This window comes from Quercus robur, chromosome 4, assembly GCF_932294415.1.
Source record: "Quercus robur chromosome 4, dhQueRobu3.1, whole genome shotgun sequence".
NCBI classification, from domain to species: Eukaryota; Viridiplantae; Streptophyta; class Magnoliopsida; order Fagales; family Fagaceae; genus Quercus; species Quercus robur.
The window spans coordinates 46,568,638-46,588,139 of record NC_065537.1 but is presented as its reverse complement, the minus strand read 5'-3'; the positions used below and the strand labels follow the sequence as shown (position 1 = coordinate 46,588,139).

Here is a 19,502-nt window from a genome sequence, read left to right as displayed (position 1 = left end):
ACCTTAAACACAACTCTTTATTTTATTAACAGTGTGGTTCTGTTGGTTTCCAATCTCATACTAGTATTTGCTTATCATTTAGGGGTAATTATAGTTTTTTTTACCTTTAACTATTAACTCGATTAAATTTTACTTCCTAAACTATCGAAACCTTGATTGCCGTCTATTTTTTCTGTTAACTCTAATGGAATTTAGTATTAAAATACTAATTTTCAATTGTCTGTTTTGTGGAGAGATAAATTAGAAGAATGTAGGGTCATGTTTGGTAATTATTTTTATTTTGTATTTACAGAAACTTTGTTTTCAAGAACAAGTGTAAAAAAAAAAAAGTTTTATTTTGTTTTCAAAGTCAGCAACACATTTGGACCATTTGGTAAACTTAGGGAAAACAACAGCTTTCCGATAACATAATACAAAATATTTGTTTGGATTGTTAGCTAAAAATTAAAAAACAGTTTCCAAGACCAAAAACACACAAAAAAAGAAGGAAAAAAGAGAGAAAAAGATGAAGACTATGATTAAGATATTATTATGGTTGGTAATCACTATGCAGAACTATCAACAAACAAATCAAACAAGTCCCATAAAAATAAAAAATAAATCAAACAAGTGAGCACGGAGACAATCGATCAAGATAACCACTTAAAATCTTGTTGAATGAAGGTTTTGATTACAATATTATTATGGTAGAATTTCAAGCCAAAATTCTTTAATGAAATTACCAGTAGAGAAACGGGAACAAGTTTTTTTTTTTTTAAATGAGATGGAACAAATTCTTTAATGATACACACTAGGCCAAAAATAATCTAGTTAAAACAACCACTTTAGTGACTAAATATTGAAAATTTTAAGAAATTATAGATACAAAGTCCATTAAAAAATTTTACAATTCTTTTTAAGTCTAATGGATGATAAGATAAACAATAGCACCACAGTATTACATTAAAAGAAAAATTACAATTCTTTTCTTAACATTGAGATTAATTTTAAGAGTAAATTGCAAAAAAGACCCAGGAGATTTGTTTGTTTTCAAGCACAACCCCCTTTCCTTCTATTATCAATTAAAAATTTTAAACTCTTGAGGGGATCACTCCATCACATTTTTGTCAATTAATCTTCTAAAATATTATTTTTTAAATAAAATTTACTTAACAAAGATTTAAAATATCCCCCCCCCCCCCCCCAAATTTTCCTAAATCCTTTTTATTTCTATCACTCTTGAAAACTCAAAATGTTGATTTTAGAATGAGGTGTTAAAATAGGGAAAAGTGACCATTTGATCTTGCTTCATATTGGAGTTTGAGTTTGAGGTAGAATTTTCGATAGGTAAGGTTCAACAATGGAATGAACTTGGCTAGGGCTTGCATGACTTGATATTGCGTAGGCATAGATATGATTTCGGATGGGTTTTTAAGTGGAGTTCAATTGGCATGACTTGGTATGACATAGGTGTTGATTGTGCGACAACTAACATTAATTTTAAGGTTTTTTTTTTTTTTTTTTTAAATCTTAATTAAAAAAAAATTGGCATTGGAATGAAGTGATGATATATAACAGCCGGCTCTATAGTATGAGCAAATAAGACGATCGCCTAAGGCTCCAAAATAAAAGAAACCAAATTTTAACTATTTCTTTAATTGTAATAGTATTAATTAAGCTCAAATATTAGCCAATAAATAAAATAATATTTTTTTATCAGATGAAAAACAAAAAAAAAAAAATGTTACATCTTCAATATTTTTCATGACACTTTCATAATAAATTTTAAGTGGCAGGTTGTTACTGACTATTATTGGTGGGTAAAAAGAGTAATTTCAGTAGTGGGTTTAAATTAGAAGTAGTAACAACTTAACACCTAGGATTTATTGTGAAAATGTTGTGAATATAGCACTTCTAAAAAAAATGCAATATACAAAAAATTTCACAATACTTTTCACAATAATTGAGTTGGTAATCTTTTACTAGTTCTCATCTAAGTCTACCTCTAACATTACTTTTTTACTTACTATTATCAATTTGCTACATTAACATGTATGAAAAGTTTTATCAAATTTTTTTTATGTCCATAGACTTTCTAAATGAAAAAAATTTTAAAACAAAAGAATAAAGTTTAGATAATATTTAAATTAGTTTTTTTTAAAATAATTATATTTAAATATATAATAGGTCTCAATTTAATTTTCGTCTTAAACTCTCAAATGCATCTAGGCCTCTCGCCTTAAGCCCCAAATGAATCTAGGCCCCAAAATGCATTAAGCCTTCATGGTGTTGTAAATAGGGTTCAAACTCGGATGAATTGTTTTTGTCAAAATTGAAGTTTGAATGTATTTTTGAGCTTTCTTTATGAATTTGAGATATTTTGGTGGTAGTGGGTGCTGATTTGATTTATTTGAGTTAAGTTGGTAAATGAAAAAGTTTAGGAAATGAAAAAAAAAAAAAAAATATATATATATATATATATATATAGTTTTCTTTACAGCTACCAAAAGGATTGTATAATTGCAAATGAACTTTTTAAGACTAATTTTTATTGTTTAGAAAATTTTTGGTAACAAATATTTTACAAAAAAGCAAGAGCCAAAACAAAAGGCAAATATCAAACAATTGGGTATTAACATGGTATCACTTGGTCCAATTAGTGTACTTGCCTATTCCAAACATAAAATATGTAAATTTGTCATTTTTATTTATTTTGATTTATCTTTTTTTTTTCTCCACTTTTATATGAATTTTTGAAGGGAAATTTCATGTAAATAATGCGATAATATATAATATGCAGCAGTTACACATTACTTTTTTCCTTTTATAGCAAACCACATACAAACTTGCAAATAATATTTTGGGGCAATTAATTGATTCCTGGGTTAAGGTTTTTGTCATGGCTATATTTCTTGTCTACAGATTGTCACTACTAATGCACAAACTGAACTAAATGTTTTAACCACCAACCATCACAAGCGCAATTCTTAGCTTATGGGACAACAATTATCATTTGAAACTGGAGCTGAAGACAAACACGATTATAGATAAAACAGTCTGGGATGATTTATAAGTTACTGAGAAATTTTACAATAGCACAGCTATCCCAGAGAAGCTGCTGAATGTGAAAGCTGGGAACTGGAATCAAGGAAACCTGTTCTTTTGGTTTCTTTCTTCAAAATCAAATGAATTTGAAGAATGATATGGACAGGTCACAACAATTACTTATGTGTCTGGGCTGGAAAACAAACAAATCCATTCCAACCCAGTTCTTTTTTCTTCTAAATAGAAATTTGTCTTAGACCAAACTAACTTTGTGGTCTTAGCAAAAGATATTTGGAAGAATCAATAGTTCCCAGGCTTAGCCCCATCAATGGATGGAGCTGCACCTCGGGTTGCCTTGACATAGGCAACATATTCACTGTAATTCATTGTAAACAATGTGCTCTGGTATCGGGTCAGTCGTACACGCTTCCGAAGTGACTCAGTAATGGTGCCATTGTAACCAGATTTTCGCATCAGCGAGTCTATTGCCTCCGTTTTTGTCCAACCTAATCCAAAGTACACACAGAGAGACCCAAAAAACAAACCCCTTAGTTAGCTGAACAACAACAAGCTCTACGTACAATCACATTCCTGGTCAGAGGGAGGGGGGAAAAAGAGTGAACTAAATCCACCTCAAGGTAACCTTAGAATAAAAAATTTTATTCTTCCAAAGATACCCTAGCCACTAATGGAACTCTAGCTTCCAAGAAAACTAGTACAATTACATAAAGGTAATTCATCATGTCACCTGGCATTCCACCACAAAATGTGGCAGAAAGAGGCAAAATTTTTAATCTAGATGAATATTTTACCATTCTAATCTGGTAGTAATAAAGCATAAGAAAAACAACAAGAAAGCAGATTAGCAGAAGAAAGTGAAAAAATGGAAAAAAAGTGTTCACTAAATAAAAATGACATATTAAGGTTGAACTAATAATTTGGGTTGACTAAACAATAGTTTTATAGAGAATCTTGGTTCATGTACTCAGTGGAAAGTGGTAAGAACACCTGTGCAGTTAATAAAAAGAAAGCAAGTGAAGTAACAAACTTTTAAACAGAGAAACAAGCCTGATGGTTCATCCACTCAACATCAAATTTGACACAAAGAACTAATATATTTCAAGAAGATTATAGTACAATCAGAACAAATCTGTAGGTCAAAGTATTTTCATTATTTTTTTTTCACAATAGAAAAATAATAAAAAAAATTTCACCCAATTGATTTGTCCGAAGTAAGAATTGTTACCTTCATGAGCAGCCACCTCAGGCAAATATGTTGCATTTCGCTTTGTATTGTTATCAGGATCAGTAAACTCAATAATTAAACCATGCTTTCCAACCTGTAACAAGAACCCACTAAGTTCAGAGAGTGAGAAAAGACAAGAAATAAACATATATTACAAGAATTCCCTAAAGTAGAACACTAGTATTTTCCATTTTTATCAGTCAGAATGGAAACAGTGCACTCCAAATAGGGTAATGCTTTAGCCTATATGTTGGGAAACCATGGTAAGAACATTACCAATTGAAATATTTAAAACAATTAATTCTAGATCGAATTACCACTAGATCTTGACCATTAATCAATCTGAAAATTCCACAATCCAAACATTGTGGATGCATTTGGAAATATCTACAAGGGAAAATGTTTTCCCACAAGATATTCTAAAATCAACTTATTCATAGTTCAATCAACCTCACTGTTTACATCATCCCTAACCAGGGACACAACTATAACACACCAAACTGTCAGAACTCAGGACCAGCCCAGGGTATCCTTGGGGCAAGAAAATGCTATCAGATTGCATTAAAATGCAATAGATCATAGCAGAAGATAACAAATTAAATACGTCCATTCATCCACCTAAGGTGCCACAAAAGTCAAAAAGTGAATAGGTAGATACCTCCCAATCAAGATAATGGTTAGCAGTTTCATAATCAGTCAGAATGGAAACTGTACACTCCAAAGAAGGTAATTCTTTAGCCTGTATGGGGGGAAACCTGCGGTCCCTCAAAGCGCTGCAAAAAATCACAGATAAGAATTAGATTCAGATACATGGAATGGGAATAGCAACAGGGACGGACTAAAAATAGATAAAACAAAATTTGCAATATCCTTGTTCTCCAGTCTCATCAATCCTCTGGATGAGGCAAGGAAAACCCTGCTTAACCTCAGGCTTAACCTTAATCTAGATCTCAATCACAACGCAATGAGGAAGAACCATAGGCCCCTTGCCAATTTCCAAGATAAACAATCTGAATCTCAGAACAAAGCTATCTCTAGGAGGCTTCCCCTGGCAAAAGGAAAAATTAGAAGCTCCATTTCTAAGATAGTGAGAGGCTGAGAGCTGTTAGCCATCTTTAAACCATTAGAAGGACTTTCTCATATTCATTGAACTTGAAAAGCCATCTGAATTTTTTTTTTTATTACCTTTTCAGGGCTCCAGTGGGCCACATGCCCTACAATAATTTCAAAGTATGAAATTGATTCAAACAAATGCATGCGTCCATAGGAGCTCTTGATAAGGAGATCTAACAGCTCTTAAAATGGTAAGTAAAACCACATCTAGCTCAGGGTTAATATGGTTAGCATAAAAAATGGGGCACAAAAAGAGCAGCATGGTCTTCAGTGGTGACCATTTATTGATAAGACCAATCATTGAAGTCTTTTAGAAAAATAAGATTTTCCAGAGCCATAGATCTAAGCTGCTTCAGTACCCAATAGTTTGTAACTATATTCTGCAATTGTAAGAAAGATTGGGCAACCTCATATTTATAGTTGTGATCACCTATTTTGTTAACTTTGTAAATAGGCAAGGACCAACCTAAACATCACTTTCAATATTACAAATATATGTTTCCATTTCTATTTTCAATGCCCTTCATAGACTATATATACGAACTCTCATACAAAGCCAAGCCCTGAGTTACCATCACTCTTCCAACTTAATGACTTAGTAATTAACCCAAACATTTTCAGTTACTTGCAATGATAACAGATAAAAGAGAACAACACAGAAATTTTATTGTTTTGAATTCTTTAGTCTCTCCCCTTTCTTCAAAGATGTTCTTCCTCCCTCCCTCTCTCTCTCAGACAATAGCATACTATGGTTTTCTCTCCTCTGTTTTTATCTCATAACACCAAAATTTAACTTTTCAAAATACTGTCAATTGCTACAATATAAAAAAAAATACACACAATACATGTGCTGTGTGTGCCAAACACCATCAAAAAAAAAAATTTATTAGTCAAACACCATAAAAAATTTTGATTCCAAATTTTTTTTTCTGAGAGGAGTAGGGGAGGGGGGGGGGGGGGGGTGTTGTTGTCCATGAGTGTTAAGTACATGTGCCAGAATGAACAGCAACTAAATAGTTTAGAGGAAAGTACCTGTTTAGAGAATAGTCCCTGAAGCCATTAATCAACCAACGAGCTTCTAGAGTTCCAATACATCCACGTAAGCGAGGCTCCCCACCATTTATCACTTTCTTCCAAGTCACAAACAATGGGCTGGACCAGAGTATTTATTTGTGTTCAATAAGGATATCATGCAAAGCAAAGTTCTACTGTGCAAATTACAGAACCATACAATTCTTTCCTCATAGCATTCTTTAAGAGAACATGTAATAAACAACAATGTAAATGTATATCCAAGCACCATCAAAAACAAAGTTCTACTGTGCAAATTACAGAACCATACAATTCTTTCCTCATGGCATTCTTTAAGAAAACATGAAATAAACAAAAATTTAAACGTATATCCAAGCACCATCAAAAACAAATTTGCAGGGGAAATGCATGATAGTATTATCGGATTCATCAAAACCAAAAGTAAACGAATCAAGGAATGTGAATGCACAAGCCATGTAATGGGAGATGTTACTGCCAAACATTGAGCAAAAATATTGTAATACCAGTGATGAAGAAAAATGAAGCAAAAAAAGCAGTTAAAGGAACGGCCATTTCAAACTAGTGCAGTGAACTTGAAGAGCCACTACAACTCCATCCCCATGTCAGTACGCTAGCAAAAAATAATATTAAGGGGAAAAATGTAAAAGCAACCGAAAAAAACAAAAGCTAGAACTTGTTTATGACATCCAGCACTGCTATAGCAGAATGTTCTTAGTTGAAAAGCAAAAAAAAAATGCAAAAAAAACATAAAGCCCTAGCTGATGTTACTTCACTGCTCAGATGAATATAAGTAACTGAAAAATATGTCTAATGTAACCAATAACAGTCAGGTGGCCAATATTATATAGGTCTTAGTTAACAAAAGAATTTTATAAAAAAAAAGAAAAAGAAAGTAGAGAACGGTAGGTATCAAACAACAAGGAGACACTGATCCTTTATCACATGTTAAATGCATATGCAAGCAGCAACAATAAGCTGTTATGAAGAGAAAAAAGTGCATTCAGCAGCAACTCCAATGAAAAACGACTTTAGGGGTCTGACCAGGTTTGAGTCACAGCTTCAAAAGGCAGAAGAGGAGATCAACAAAATGGAAATGTTATAATTTCACCCATATTCTACATTTAAACACCCCAACACCTTACTTATAACCCCTCCCCCCCCACCCCCCTCTTCCTCCAAAAAAAAAAAAAAAAGCGGAAAAGGTTTAGAGCCTTTACACTATGTTTAGAGAGTGAAGAAGAGGAGGATAGATACTCCTCCTCCTTAATAGAGTAGATATCCCTTCCCTTATTTGGATATTTAAATAAGGGGAAAATGGAAGTACATAAAAATTACCCCTCTTCTTATTTGATTGTAATATATAAAGAAATGGAAAAATATACCCTTCTTTATTAAAATCAACAGTTAATTTTTTTTTTTTTTGATAAGTAACTCAACAGTTAGAAATATTAAGGGCAAAATGGAAGAATTTAATAATCTAGAATCCCTTTCCCTCCAAATTACCTCAAATTGGGAGATTAAAAATAGTGGGTTGGGAGGGGTTTCCCCCAAATCCCTCCCCCCTCTCCTTTAAAAAAAAATCAAAACAAGGGAAGATATAAATCCCCACCCCTCTTTACCTTAATTGTTACATTGTTACTATTCTAAACTGTATGTCACGAGGAGCCAAATCGTAGGGTATATACAGGAATACATTAGACTTTGTATGGTAACCATGGTAGTCTGCAGTATTTTACAAAACTATAATCTATATATTTATCGTAATATCCTAATATATTTTAACACAAGTGAATGAAAAAACATGTAACAGAAAAAACTTAAACAATAAAATGGTGAAGTTAACTACCCATGGATGGTAAATCAAGGAATAGGGAGTACCAACTACAAATTGTAAAGGCTTCTGACCTAAATAAAAATAATTTAATATGATATACAGTACAAAGTTGATACACTAGCTGCAATTTTTTTTGGTGGTAATTTTAAAGCATAAACTACAATATTAAGTTAACAATTGTGCATTAGGAATACAACTGAATGGCAAACACTAACAAGTAAAAATTTTAGTCACAGACTCAAGCCCCATTACATATCATGGAACAATTGATGTGCATTCAGGAAAGTAACACCAAAAAGAAATTAATTTGACTCCAAAATCTCATAATTAAAACAGTGAAGAAACTAGCAATCCTGATAAACAAACCGACACATTAATAACATAAAATAAAATTAGCCAGACAATAATGTAGCCCCAAATCACTATATACAACCTCAAGAGAAAAATTAAAAATAATAACTAAAAAATACCCACTAATTTTTTGCCACCATATCATAGCACTTGATATAAACATAATCTAATTGCATAATAAAACAAAAAATAAATAAATAAATAAAAAACCCATTATATTATTTTTATATATATATATATATAGAGAGAGAGAGAGAGTATACTGTTGACCCTCATCGAAGGCAGGAGGAGGAGCATCTTCGCTGTTGTAGTGAGAGACGAGAGTGTCGAAGCAAAACACAACCATTTCACGGTTAGCCGCCACCATTTTTTTTCTTTTCTTTAAGAAACGTCAAACAAACAAAAAAAAACGTTTTTTGTTTTGTTTTGTTAAATGTAAAATTTGATGTTTTTCAGGTTAAAAAACGATCGGAACATATAAGGTTTTGTTGGGTTTGGTTTCGTTTTTGGTCTTCGCTGGTTTGTGTTTAATGGGAAATAAAATGAAAAAAGAGAGAGAGAGAGAGAGAAAGATTAATAAAAATGGTCCCTGAAATAATTGAGGATCATGGAAGAGAGAGAAAATCACAACTCATAACACAACACAAACACTTTAAAACACTAAACACAAACACAAAGCAAAGCTTTCCACTCTTCACAAAACTCTCTCTCTCTCTCTCTCACACACGCTATTGCTATTTTTAGTGTTTCTGCACAACAATATGGCTGCTTTCTGCAAATTAAATAGTTACCTCTTTTTTTTTTTTTCTATCAAAATAAATATAATAATTGTGTGTAAGCATTAGCTTAAAAAGTTAGGTTTTTTTATTATTTAATTTACTTTTGTTGTTATTTTTACTACTATTTATAAATATTATTATATTTTTTTAATATTATCTATAAGTTTTATTATACTATTTTAGTTATTTTTTTAACTTTATTTACAGCATTTTTAACAACAAATTTTTTTACTATATAAGTTATTCTCCAACTGACGCTCAAACAATGACTACTTTATTTTGATGAGTATTTTTGGTGAGTGAATAGCGACTACTTTTGTTTCCTATAATACCCATCACTTTTACATTATTTGCCTAACTTTCATTGCTTTCTCTTGTTTTTTCTTTGGGAATTCGGTTTGGTGGGCTCTTTTCTTTTGCTTTATATGGTACTTTTTTTTTTCGTCTTACAAAAGCGACAATATTAGAATCATTTTTATGAGTTGAGATATGCGCATGGGTTCTAAATTCTATTTTCAATCAAGACGTCCTAAAAAGGCTAAAATGGATCTCTCCTCTGAGACTCTGAGAGAGAGAGAGAGAGAGAGAGATAGAATGTGTGGGTGTGTTTTTTTATAATTTGATAGTAATAATAAAAGGATAAAAGAATTTGAATGTGTCGGTTGAGATACAAGAGTACTAGTTTGTGAACGTGTTTTTCAAGTTTAATGTTGGTGCTGAACTACTTATGTGACAAGTTTGTCAAAGGAGTAAAGCGGAACTTGGCATAACCCTCTATGGTTTGTTTAGAAGCTGGATTTGACCTTATGGACTCGGATATGAGAGGTCTAAATCCAGATTCTTTATTTAAGTTACTTAAAAAGAGATGAATTTGGATTTAGCCCAAATCTAGTCAAATTTGTTGATTTGAAAAAATTCTCTAAAAAACCAATGAAATTTGGCAAAGTCTCCCACAGCTTGCTTCTTCTCCACCCTTCCTCAAGCTGCAATAACGTTGAAGCTGAATCCACATTGGCATTAAGGTTTGTCTCTCTCAACTCTTCTCATCCTCTTAAACTTTGTATCTCTCTCTTTCTTTAGTACTAAATCTGAATCCACAAAAAAAACGTCTACGGGTTTTTGTATTTTCTATGAGTTGTTTGTGGGAAGTTTGGCATTACTTTATATATATATATATATATATGTGTATAAAAGATGATTTTCTTCTTTGAACTGGACTTTTATGTGGTTTGAAAGTACCTCTAAATTTTAAGAAAGATGATTTTCTTCTTTGAACTGGACTTTTATGTGGTTTGAAAGTACCTCTAAATTTTAAGTTTAACAGAGAAAAAACTTGAGGACAACCCAGTAAAAATATATCTCAAACTCCATTTAAAATACTTACAAAATATGACACTCTCCTACTAATCCATGTCTTCAAAACAAACTTATCCAATTTTTTTTTTTTAAAAGGAAAATTATGACACTAGACTATAAAAAAAATAAAATAAAATAAAAACCCTCATTGCACGCACAAAAGTGCGTGTGATAAGGTTAGTATATATATCTGTGTGTAGATAATTATAAGGGAATATAGCTCATATAGCTTCTTCTTTTTTTTCTTTTTTCTTTTTTTATAATGATAAGTTTCAAATTTGAAGTGTGAGTAATTTTTTGTGATAAAGATAAACTCCTTAATTTAAGAGATAAAAAAGAATTTGGACAAATCTATGGAGTCTATAATTTTCAATTTATTTACAGCTATGTCATTAAAAACATTTTTTATATCTTGAAAACATCCTCTCAGCCGTTTTCAAAATCATGTTTTCAATAAGGAAAATATGGTACAATTTTTTGAAAACTGTATATAGAAAACATCAGTCAAACAATATATTCATGTGTGGGATCCACCATTTTATTAATTGCAAAACAAAAAATTATATTTAAATATTCTTACCAAATTGGCCCTAACCCTACGTTTTGAAGTTTTGAGAGAGAGGAGAGTAGAGGGGAGTAGAGGGAAGGAGAGTAATGGAGAGGAGAGTAGAGGGGAATGGTTATCCTCCACCTTATTTGGATGTTTTTAAAATTAAGTAAGGGAGAGAGGAATAATTAGTCTTTTCATTTGTAATTTTGTTAATATAACAAGGGTAAATTTAATAATTCATTTGGTCAAGCATTTTTGTGCTCCACTCTCTTTCCAAATCTCTCTAATTTGGGAGAATTAAAAATGAGGGTTTGGAAGTAGTTCAAACCCCTCCAAATCCCTCTCCCTCCTTCCTTAAAAAACATCCAAACAAGGTATTTAAATTACTCTCCCTCCCTCTACTCTATTCCCCCTCCTTCCCCCAACATCCAAACATAGCATAAGTGTGGCATAAGAATCTTAAAATTTAGGGTTTTTGATCCAAACTGATATTGGGTTGAACATATATATCTATCTATTCTATGGAGTCTACAGTTTTCAATTTATTTACAGCTATGTCATTAAAAAAAAATTATATCTTGAAAACATCCTCTCAGCCGTTTTCAAAATCATGTTCTGAATAAGGAAAATATGGTACAATTTTTTGAAAACTGTATATAGAGAACATCAGTCAAACAATATATTCATGTGTGGGATCCACCATTTTATTAATTGCAAAACAAAAAATTATATTTAAATATTCTTACCAAATTGGCCCTAAGTGTGGCATAAGAATCCTAAAATTTAGGGTTTTTGATCCAAACCGATATTGGGTTGAACATATATATCTATCTATTCTATTAATAATAGGATTTCCTGTTTAGGTTTCAACATTTTGCGTATTAAAATATCCTCACACAAAATTTTAAATTCTCTAAAATACCCCTATCTTTTAGTTAAATAATTTTAAATTAAAAAACACCAATTAGTTAAAAAAGTAATTTAATGTTCCTAAGTTTTAGGTTTTTTTCTTTATCTTTTCCATTCAGCCTAAAACTTAGGACACTATCTCTTTCTTATTTTTAAATATTATTCCACGTTACCTTACCTCTTTGTTAAGAAAAAAATACAAACAGTTATTTATATATCACTTTTAAACATTTTAACACTAAACAAAAAAAAAAGTATTATTGCACGTGCAAAACGCATGTGATAAGCCTAATTTTTCATAAATGGTTGTGAATCTAAATGAATGAGAGTAAATTGTTAGTGATTAGTACTATATGTATTGGCTATAGCTTGTTAATAGCAGTAGATTTTCTTTCCTAGAAACAATCCTTTGCTAGATTCTAGGCAGCTCAAGTTTCTCCAACGCATGGCTAAACTTAACGTTGGTATCTACATGGCTCATTGTCTATTGTTTCCTCCATGCACTCTCACTTTTCTCTGGCCATGTCATTGTGCAAACTCCAAGTGTGACCTTCTTGGTCTACTCGCTTATCATAACCATATGCCTTATCTCACTCGCTATCCTAGAGGTGAAATGGGCTGGTATTGGATTAGAAGAGTAGTGGAGGAATGCAAATTTTTGGCTCATTTCTGGGATTGGTGCTCACTGGGCTGCTGTGGTACAAGGCCTACTCAAAGTGATTTCAGGGATTGATTTATCTTTCACATTGAGGACATATATGCAGACTTGTACCTTGTGAAGTGGTTGCAGGATTAACATACTCTATCTATTGCATGTAATGTATTGATTTCTATCATTTTTAAAAATCATAGGGTGCTATTGCTTAGACTTTTTCCCCTCATTTCCCATGAATTTCATTTCCAAAAGTGAAAACTTTGCTTGAATGAGGATTATCTTACAAGTGAGAAACCTGGTGAAAATAGCATTACTCATTTTGTTTAACTTTTTCATTATTCAGTCAAGTTTCATAATCTTAAATCTTTTAAATAACTTTTGAAGCTTGAGCAAAATGCATTGTAGTCTTCTACATTCGATTAGTGCAGTTTGATGGTTTTGTTGATGCAATTTGGTATATTTCACAGTTTACTGGTAGGATTAGTATGCTGATATGCTAAAACTGAAGAAAGTCAGTTTCTCCAAATAACTTTAATGAAAAAACTATTATGCCCTCACTTATATATGAACTTGTCTTTTTCATGTGCTTACTATGTTGTGGGTATAGATTGTTAGGCTATTAATTAAGCATAATTTTATCATTAATATTTTTTTTTAAGAGAGTTTCAACATATGGCGTCCACTTCTGATGATAGCTCTTTATCATCAGACCAAGACACCAATCGGTTTTTGGTGTAGGCAGAAATTAAATCTCAAATCTCTTATTCAACCATCAATGACTTTACCAGTTGAGCTAAGTAAAACTCACATTTTATCACTAATACAATGCTTACATAATGCCCAACTTTTATTTGATTTTTTCCCTTTTCCATTGCTTTATTGTCCAAATTATTTTATTTAAGTTAACTCATTGCTTCTTTTTTTTACTCCTTAGAAAAATACAAAAGCGGGTTCTGAGCACTTCATAGCAAAGAAAAATCAAGAGCAACCATAACCTTTTGGTGAAGATATACATGCAGTGTTTCAAGGGTTTCTGGACTCACTTAGCTTGAAATATTTAAAATAGTTGAGAAACTAATGCATGAATGTGCAAGGGACTTTAAGTATTTGAAAAGTATTTCAAATGATGATGATAAGAAAGACCAAATACAACTTCCAATTAGTCCCCGTTAGTTCTATTTTCGAGTGCTAGTTTGTTCTTTTAGATGTTGTGTTAAATACATATTTTGGGTATGCTAATATAGTTTGAGATCTTGAATGTTGTGAAAGAAACCCATGTATTTTGGGTTTTCTCTCTCTCTAGAGTTGGTAAAACATTTTTTTTAGTTGGTTATAATAGAAGATATTTAGTCATCATCTTGTCAATTGATCTATCAATGGCTTCTTCATTCCCTACTTGTATGGATTAAAAATGCTACTAAAATTAAAATACGAAAGGTTTTAAAAAAAATATTTTATTGATTCAAATTCAAATTCAAATATAAGTATTTTATTGTGCAAAGGACTTTAAGTATTTGAAAAGTCTTTCAAATGATGATGATAAGAAAGACCAGAAAAAACTTCCACTTAGTCCCCATTAGTTCTATTTTCGAGTGCTACTTTGTACTTTTAGATGTTGTGTAAAATACATATTTTAGGTATGCTAATATAGTTTGAGATCTTGAATGTTGTGAAAGAAACACATGTATTTTGGGTTTCCTATCTCTCTAGAGTTGGTAAGACATTTTCTTTAGTTGTTATAATAGAAGATATTTAGTCATTATCTTGTCAATTGATCTATCCCTACATGTATGTATTAAAAATGCTACTAAAATTAAAATATGAAAGGTTTTAAAAAAAAATTATTTAAAAAAAAATTATTGATTCAAATTCAAATTTGAATATAGGTATCCAAACAATGAAATTTCAAATCCTTCCATTTATAAGAAGATCCAAAGAAAAAAAAAATGTAAATCAAAGGATTTAGAATCAAGGTGTTTTAAATCAATTGATTTAAAATCTAAATATTGCCATTGAAACATGGGTATGGCTTGTGTCTAGTGGCCTGTCTTGAACACGTGTCCATATCACAATGTGTCTAGTGACACTGGCCATTAGACACAAGCTCCACCCTTGAAACACTACGGGCCCGTTTGATACATATGTTTAAACATCTGTTTTCAATTTTTAAACAACATTACATGTATTTTCACACACTTTTTCAACCACATGTATTTCAAAAAAATATAAACAACGTTACTAGAATAACATTAATAAACGGTCCCTACCTAGAAGGATTTCCTTTGTATGGACCCGTTTGATACATATATTTAAATACATGTTTTCAATTTTTAAATAATATTACACATATTTTTACATACTTTTTTACTTATACATATTTTTATCAAATACAAATAACATCACTAATAAAAACATTATCTAACGCCCAATCTAGAGGAGTTTCCTTTATTGGTTGTTGGTGGGAGTCTAGAGACATAGCTGCCATGCTATGATGTACGGAGCCACGATTCCCTCTTTTAAACCACTCGAGTGAATCATTTGGTGCGTGGCACAACCTCCTCCCAAAGAGTTTTATTATCAGTGATAGACAGATAGTCGAGCCCATGGCAAGTTAGATAACACCGTACATTGCCTAACACGCAAAATGCGTTTTCTATGGCAATAGCATTCGCGTGGAAGCAAATTCCTTGGAGAAACTTGCACGGCAGTCCCCAAAAAAAAAAAAAAAAAAAAAAAAAAAGATATCACATTGGTTCCTTAAGTGTCACAATTTATATGACATCCAATCATTGGGGTTGATTAATTCTATACCCAAGCCACTAGGCAGTGGACACCAACTACAGACCAAAAAGAGAAACTTGCATTTATTGCCTAGCTAGCATCCTACAAAATGCGCATAAAAAAAAAAAAAGCTTCCTTACAAATTGAGCATATAGGGCTCCCAATTTCCAATCCTAGGTCCCTATATGCTGGTCCTCTACCTGCTTTATGGAGATTCCCATGACGTCTAAGAGCATTCTTGAAGCAAAATTGTGGAACTAAAAATTTAATTTCTTAACTTTATTAAAAGATATTTTATCTATTTTATCTATACACATACTACAGTTGTGGAACTATTTTAATTTTTAACATAATAAAATAATATAAATATCACAATAAAATAATATATATTCTCTATAATAAAATAATATATCCTACTATCCAAAAAACATTCACAGCACCAACCACAACACCTCTACCATCAGCCACAGCCACAACCACAACCACAGTCACAACCACCACCACCACCACCACCAGTCCACAGCAGGAAAAAAAAAGCACCAACCGAAATCTCCAATCTTTTTCCTCAACTCAGACCAAACAAAATCACCAATTACAAACAAAATAAAAAATCACCAATCACAAAGCTTGGCTTCGGTGAGGAGGATAGTGTCGGCGTGGATCTGATCGACGGAAGAGAAGTGGGTCTAAGGTGGATGGGTCTGATTGGCAGAAAACCAAAGCAATGGTCTGATCGGCGTTGGGTGAGCGTTGAGATGGAGGATTGGGCGAAGGCGTGGGTCTAATCGACAAAAAACCAAAGTAATGGTCTAGGCGGAGGCGTTGGGTCGGAGACGTGGATCGGCGGAGCATGATTTGGGGTTGGGTGAGTGTTGAGATGGAGGACTGGGTGGAGGCGTGGATCGACAGCTTGGGGCTTGGGTCGGCTTAGGTCGGTGACGTTGAGGCCAACGGAGGCGTGGGTCGGAGAGAGAGAGAGAGAGAGAGAGAGAGAGAGAGAGAGAGAGAGAGAGAGAGAGAGAGAAAGAATTTTTATTATTTTAATCAACCGGCAAGAATAAAATAAATTTTTTTTTTAGCTTTCATGAACAATGCACATCTATCTATAGATGTGCACTGTAGCAATGGAGCTAAAAAAAATAGATTTAGCTCCACTGCTGGAGTATGATTTTGGTGTTTGAGGAGCTAAAATATAGCAATATACTAATATAACACCACTGCTATAAGTGCTCTTATCAAGCCTTGCATATGCTATAAATGCTATTTTTTAGCACCTTAAACCCAAAAATCCACTCCATCAAACCTGGTAAATTTTATAAAATTTGCAATATTGCTATAGTGCATTCCCATTTTTGAGAGCGCACTGTAATAGTATTGTATAATATTTTATTAATTTATTTATTCTCTCTCTCTAACTCTCTGTCTCCTACATCTCTCTCATTTCCTCACTCCCTCTCTCTTTTTCTCTCTCTCTCACTTCCTCACTCCTTCACAACAAGATTGTACGTCTGAGATCGGCTTGGTGGCGAGGAGAACGGCATGGAGGAGATTGACATGGAGATCGGTGTGTTGTGTGTTTTCTTGTGGTTGTTGTGGCCGGTGTCTTATGGTTCTTTTGGCAGTTTTTTGTGGTTCTTGTGGTGGTGGTTTCTTGTTGTGACCGGAGCTGTGGCTGTAATGTTTGGTGGGTATTAGTGGTGCTCGGCGACGATTTTGGCTGGGGTTGAGATCGGGGTGGTGGGTTTTGGTTGGGGTTGAGAAGGAGGTGGGTGGGTGGTGGTGGAGGTGGGTTGTTGTGGCTAAGGTGTGGGTCTTGGGTTCGATGGGTTTCTCTATCCTTCGCCTCCCTCTCTTCCTCTCACGGTGAGGCTTCTCTCTCTCAAGTTTAGTTTAGTTTTTGTTGTTGTTGTTGTTTTTTTTTTTTTTTTTTTTTTTTTTTTTTTTTTTTGGCTATGGGGTTGATTTTTGGATGGATGCTGATTGTGGTGGCAGTGGGTTGGCCATGGGTCTGGGTTTGCTGTGGAATGTTAATGGTTTATGGTGGTGGTGGCTGTCAATGGCTAGCCGTTGAGAAGAAAGTGGTGGAAAGAGAGAGAAAGTGGTAAAATAAAAATAATATTATTTAAATGAAGTTGCAAAAAAAATAGAATGTTTAATATTTGGTGGATTGTAAAATGGTGTGTTAAAATTGATAAAGTAGGATTTTGAAGTGGTAAATGCTAAAATATTTAGCATTCTTGATGAGAATGCTCTAACCGCCTAAAAGGTATAGAATTCAAGTGAAATTGACCGCAACTTGTATGTCACCATTTTTATCATAATTAGTTGTAAATTCATGCATTGCACAAGAATATTTTATTTTTTTAATAAATTATTGTAGAGGTAAAATTCCCAAGTCAACAATGGGCCTTAGGCCCCGCATGGAGTCCAGCTATGACCAAAAGAGAAAAGGGGGACCAAAAGACTTCCAGCCCAACCCTGTTGAACCCAACTTATTTAAAAAGATGTCCGAGGAGGAATGTCTTCTCGGACACACCAAATACGGGCCCAATGTGCGCCCCATCCACAGTGAAGAATCATCCCAAACAAATGTGGGTAGTAGGATGAGCCTCACAAAGCAGGAAGAAGGAAGAAAATGTAAGACGTTCAGGGGGAAACCATAACTGCCGCATTAAATGCAAGGAAGCTACTTTTCCAGCCGCATTAATGTGGAGAAGACAGGCGAATAGTGTTACATTAGCCAATACAACTCACAGAAAGATAAGGTGGATGTCCGATGGGACAGGCACTCAAGTGAAGGTCCAGATGGTTAACAAGTGTAAGGCTCTTATCAATTTAAGGAGGCTATATAAGAGAAGGAAATCCCCATGAAGAAGGGATCGGAAATTTGAGAAGAGAAAGGAGAGAGAGAGAGAGAGGAATGTTGTAGTCTTTAATCATAACAAGAGGTGCACCTATATGTCCCCTCGGACCGAGTATTCTGTGGACATAAAGGAGATAGTCTTACATTTAGACTACTGCATGGCATACAATTAACGTTCACTTCGTCCAGCCCTAGTTTTGTAACCTGCTCTCTACAAATTCATTGTCTATGGTCCTTTGGGCCAGAACCACTTACTTGCTGGGCCTAGGCCCCAAAAACCGACCCTACAATTATAATTGATAATTTATTTTTTTAAATATTCATAAAATCATATATTAGGATTAATCATTTGTAACAAAGTGGTTTTTTTTTCATAAGAAAATTTCATTTTAGACATATTAAATTATTAATTAAAAAATGATCTTTGTTTATATATCCCTTTACCAAAGGGTCCAAACCAAGAAGGGCAATAATCTAATAAATTTTTGTTAAATAAACAATGTTTTATTGCTTTGTTTTCTTTTTTAAGTAATGAAATTTTGTGTTCTCTATAAATAAAAAATTATATATATTGTGGGAGAAGGAAGCCCGAAGAGAGGGAATCATCAAGTAGGATACACCTGAGGTGAAACTAGGCCTAACTATTCGCCAAACCAGGCCCAGAATAGTCAAGATAGCCATGTCAGGGAAATCGAGGAGGACAACCTGCCCGAGAAGCTTGAGAAACAAATACTTCTCAAAATACTAGAGATAAGCCACCAAGACCATAAGGTTGAAGGTTGAGGAGGATTGTAGTGACGTACAAGCAAAGGTAGGAGGAAACTTTCAGATAGAGCTTCCATCACCTCCATATTTAATGCACTATACCAACTCAGTTTGCCACATTAATGGCAAATTGACCTCTCAACAGTGCCCCCACAGCTTGTAGTCCCCTCTACCACTACCAGCAAGGTAGTAATGGGACAAGTATTTAGAGAAAGATCAACAG

The 19,502-nt window shown here is 33.2% G+C and overlaps 1 protein-coding gene across 1 annotated transcript; it reads right to left on the bottom strand.

The window, feature by feature from the left end:
* Positions 1-3,005: 3,005 nt before the first annotated feature.
* LOC126722339 (uncharacterized protein At2g38710) lies at positions 3,006-9,381 on the bottom strand. Its single transcript, XM_050425490.1, has 5 exons — positions 8,885-9,381; positions 6,416-6,535; positions 4,929-5,043; positions 4,271-4,364; positions 3,006-3,530 (listed from the first exon to the last, which is right to left on the bottom strand). Exons 1-5 carry the CDS (start codon positions 8,986-8,988, stop codon positions 3,325-3,327), a joined length of 639 nt encoding a protein of 212 aa, XP_050281447.1. The 5' UTR covers positions 8,989-9,381; the 3' UTR covers positions 3,006-3,324.
* Between the last annotated feature and the right edge of the window lie 10,121 nt (positions 9,382-19,502).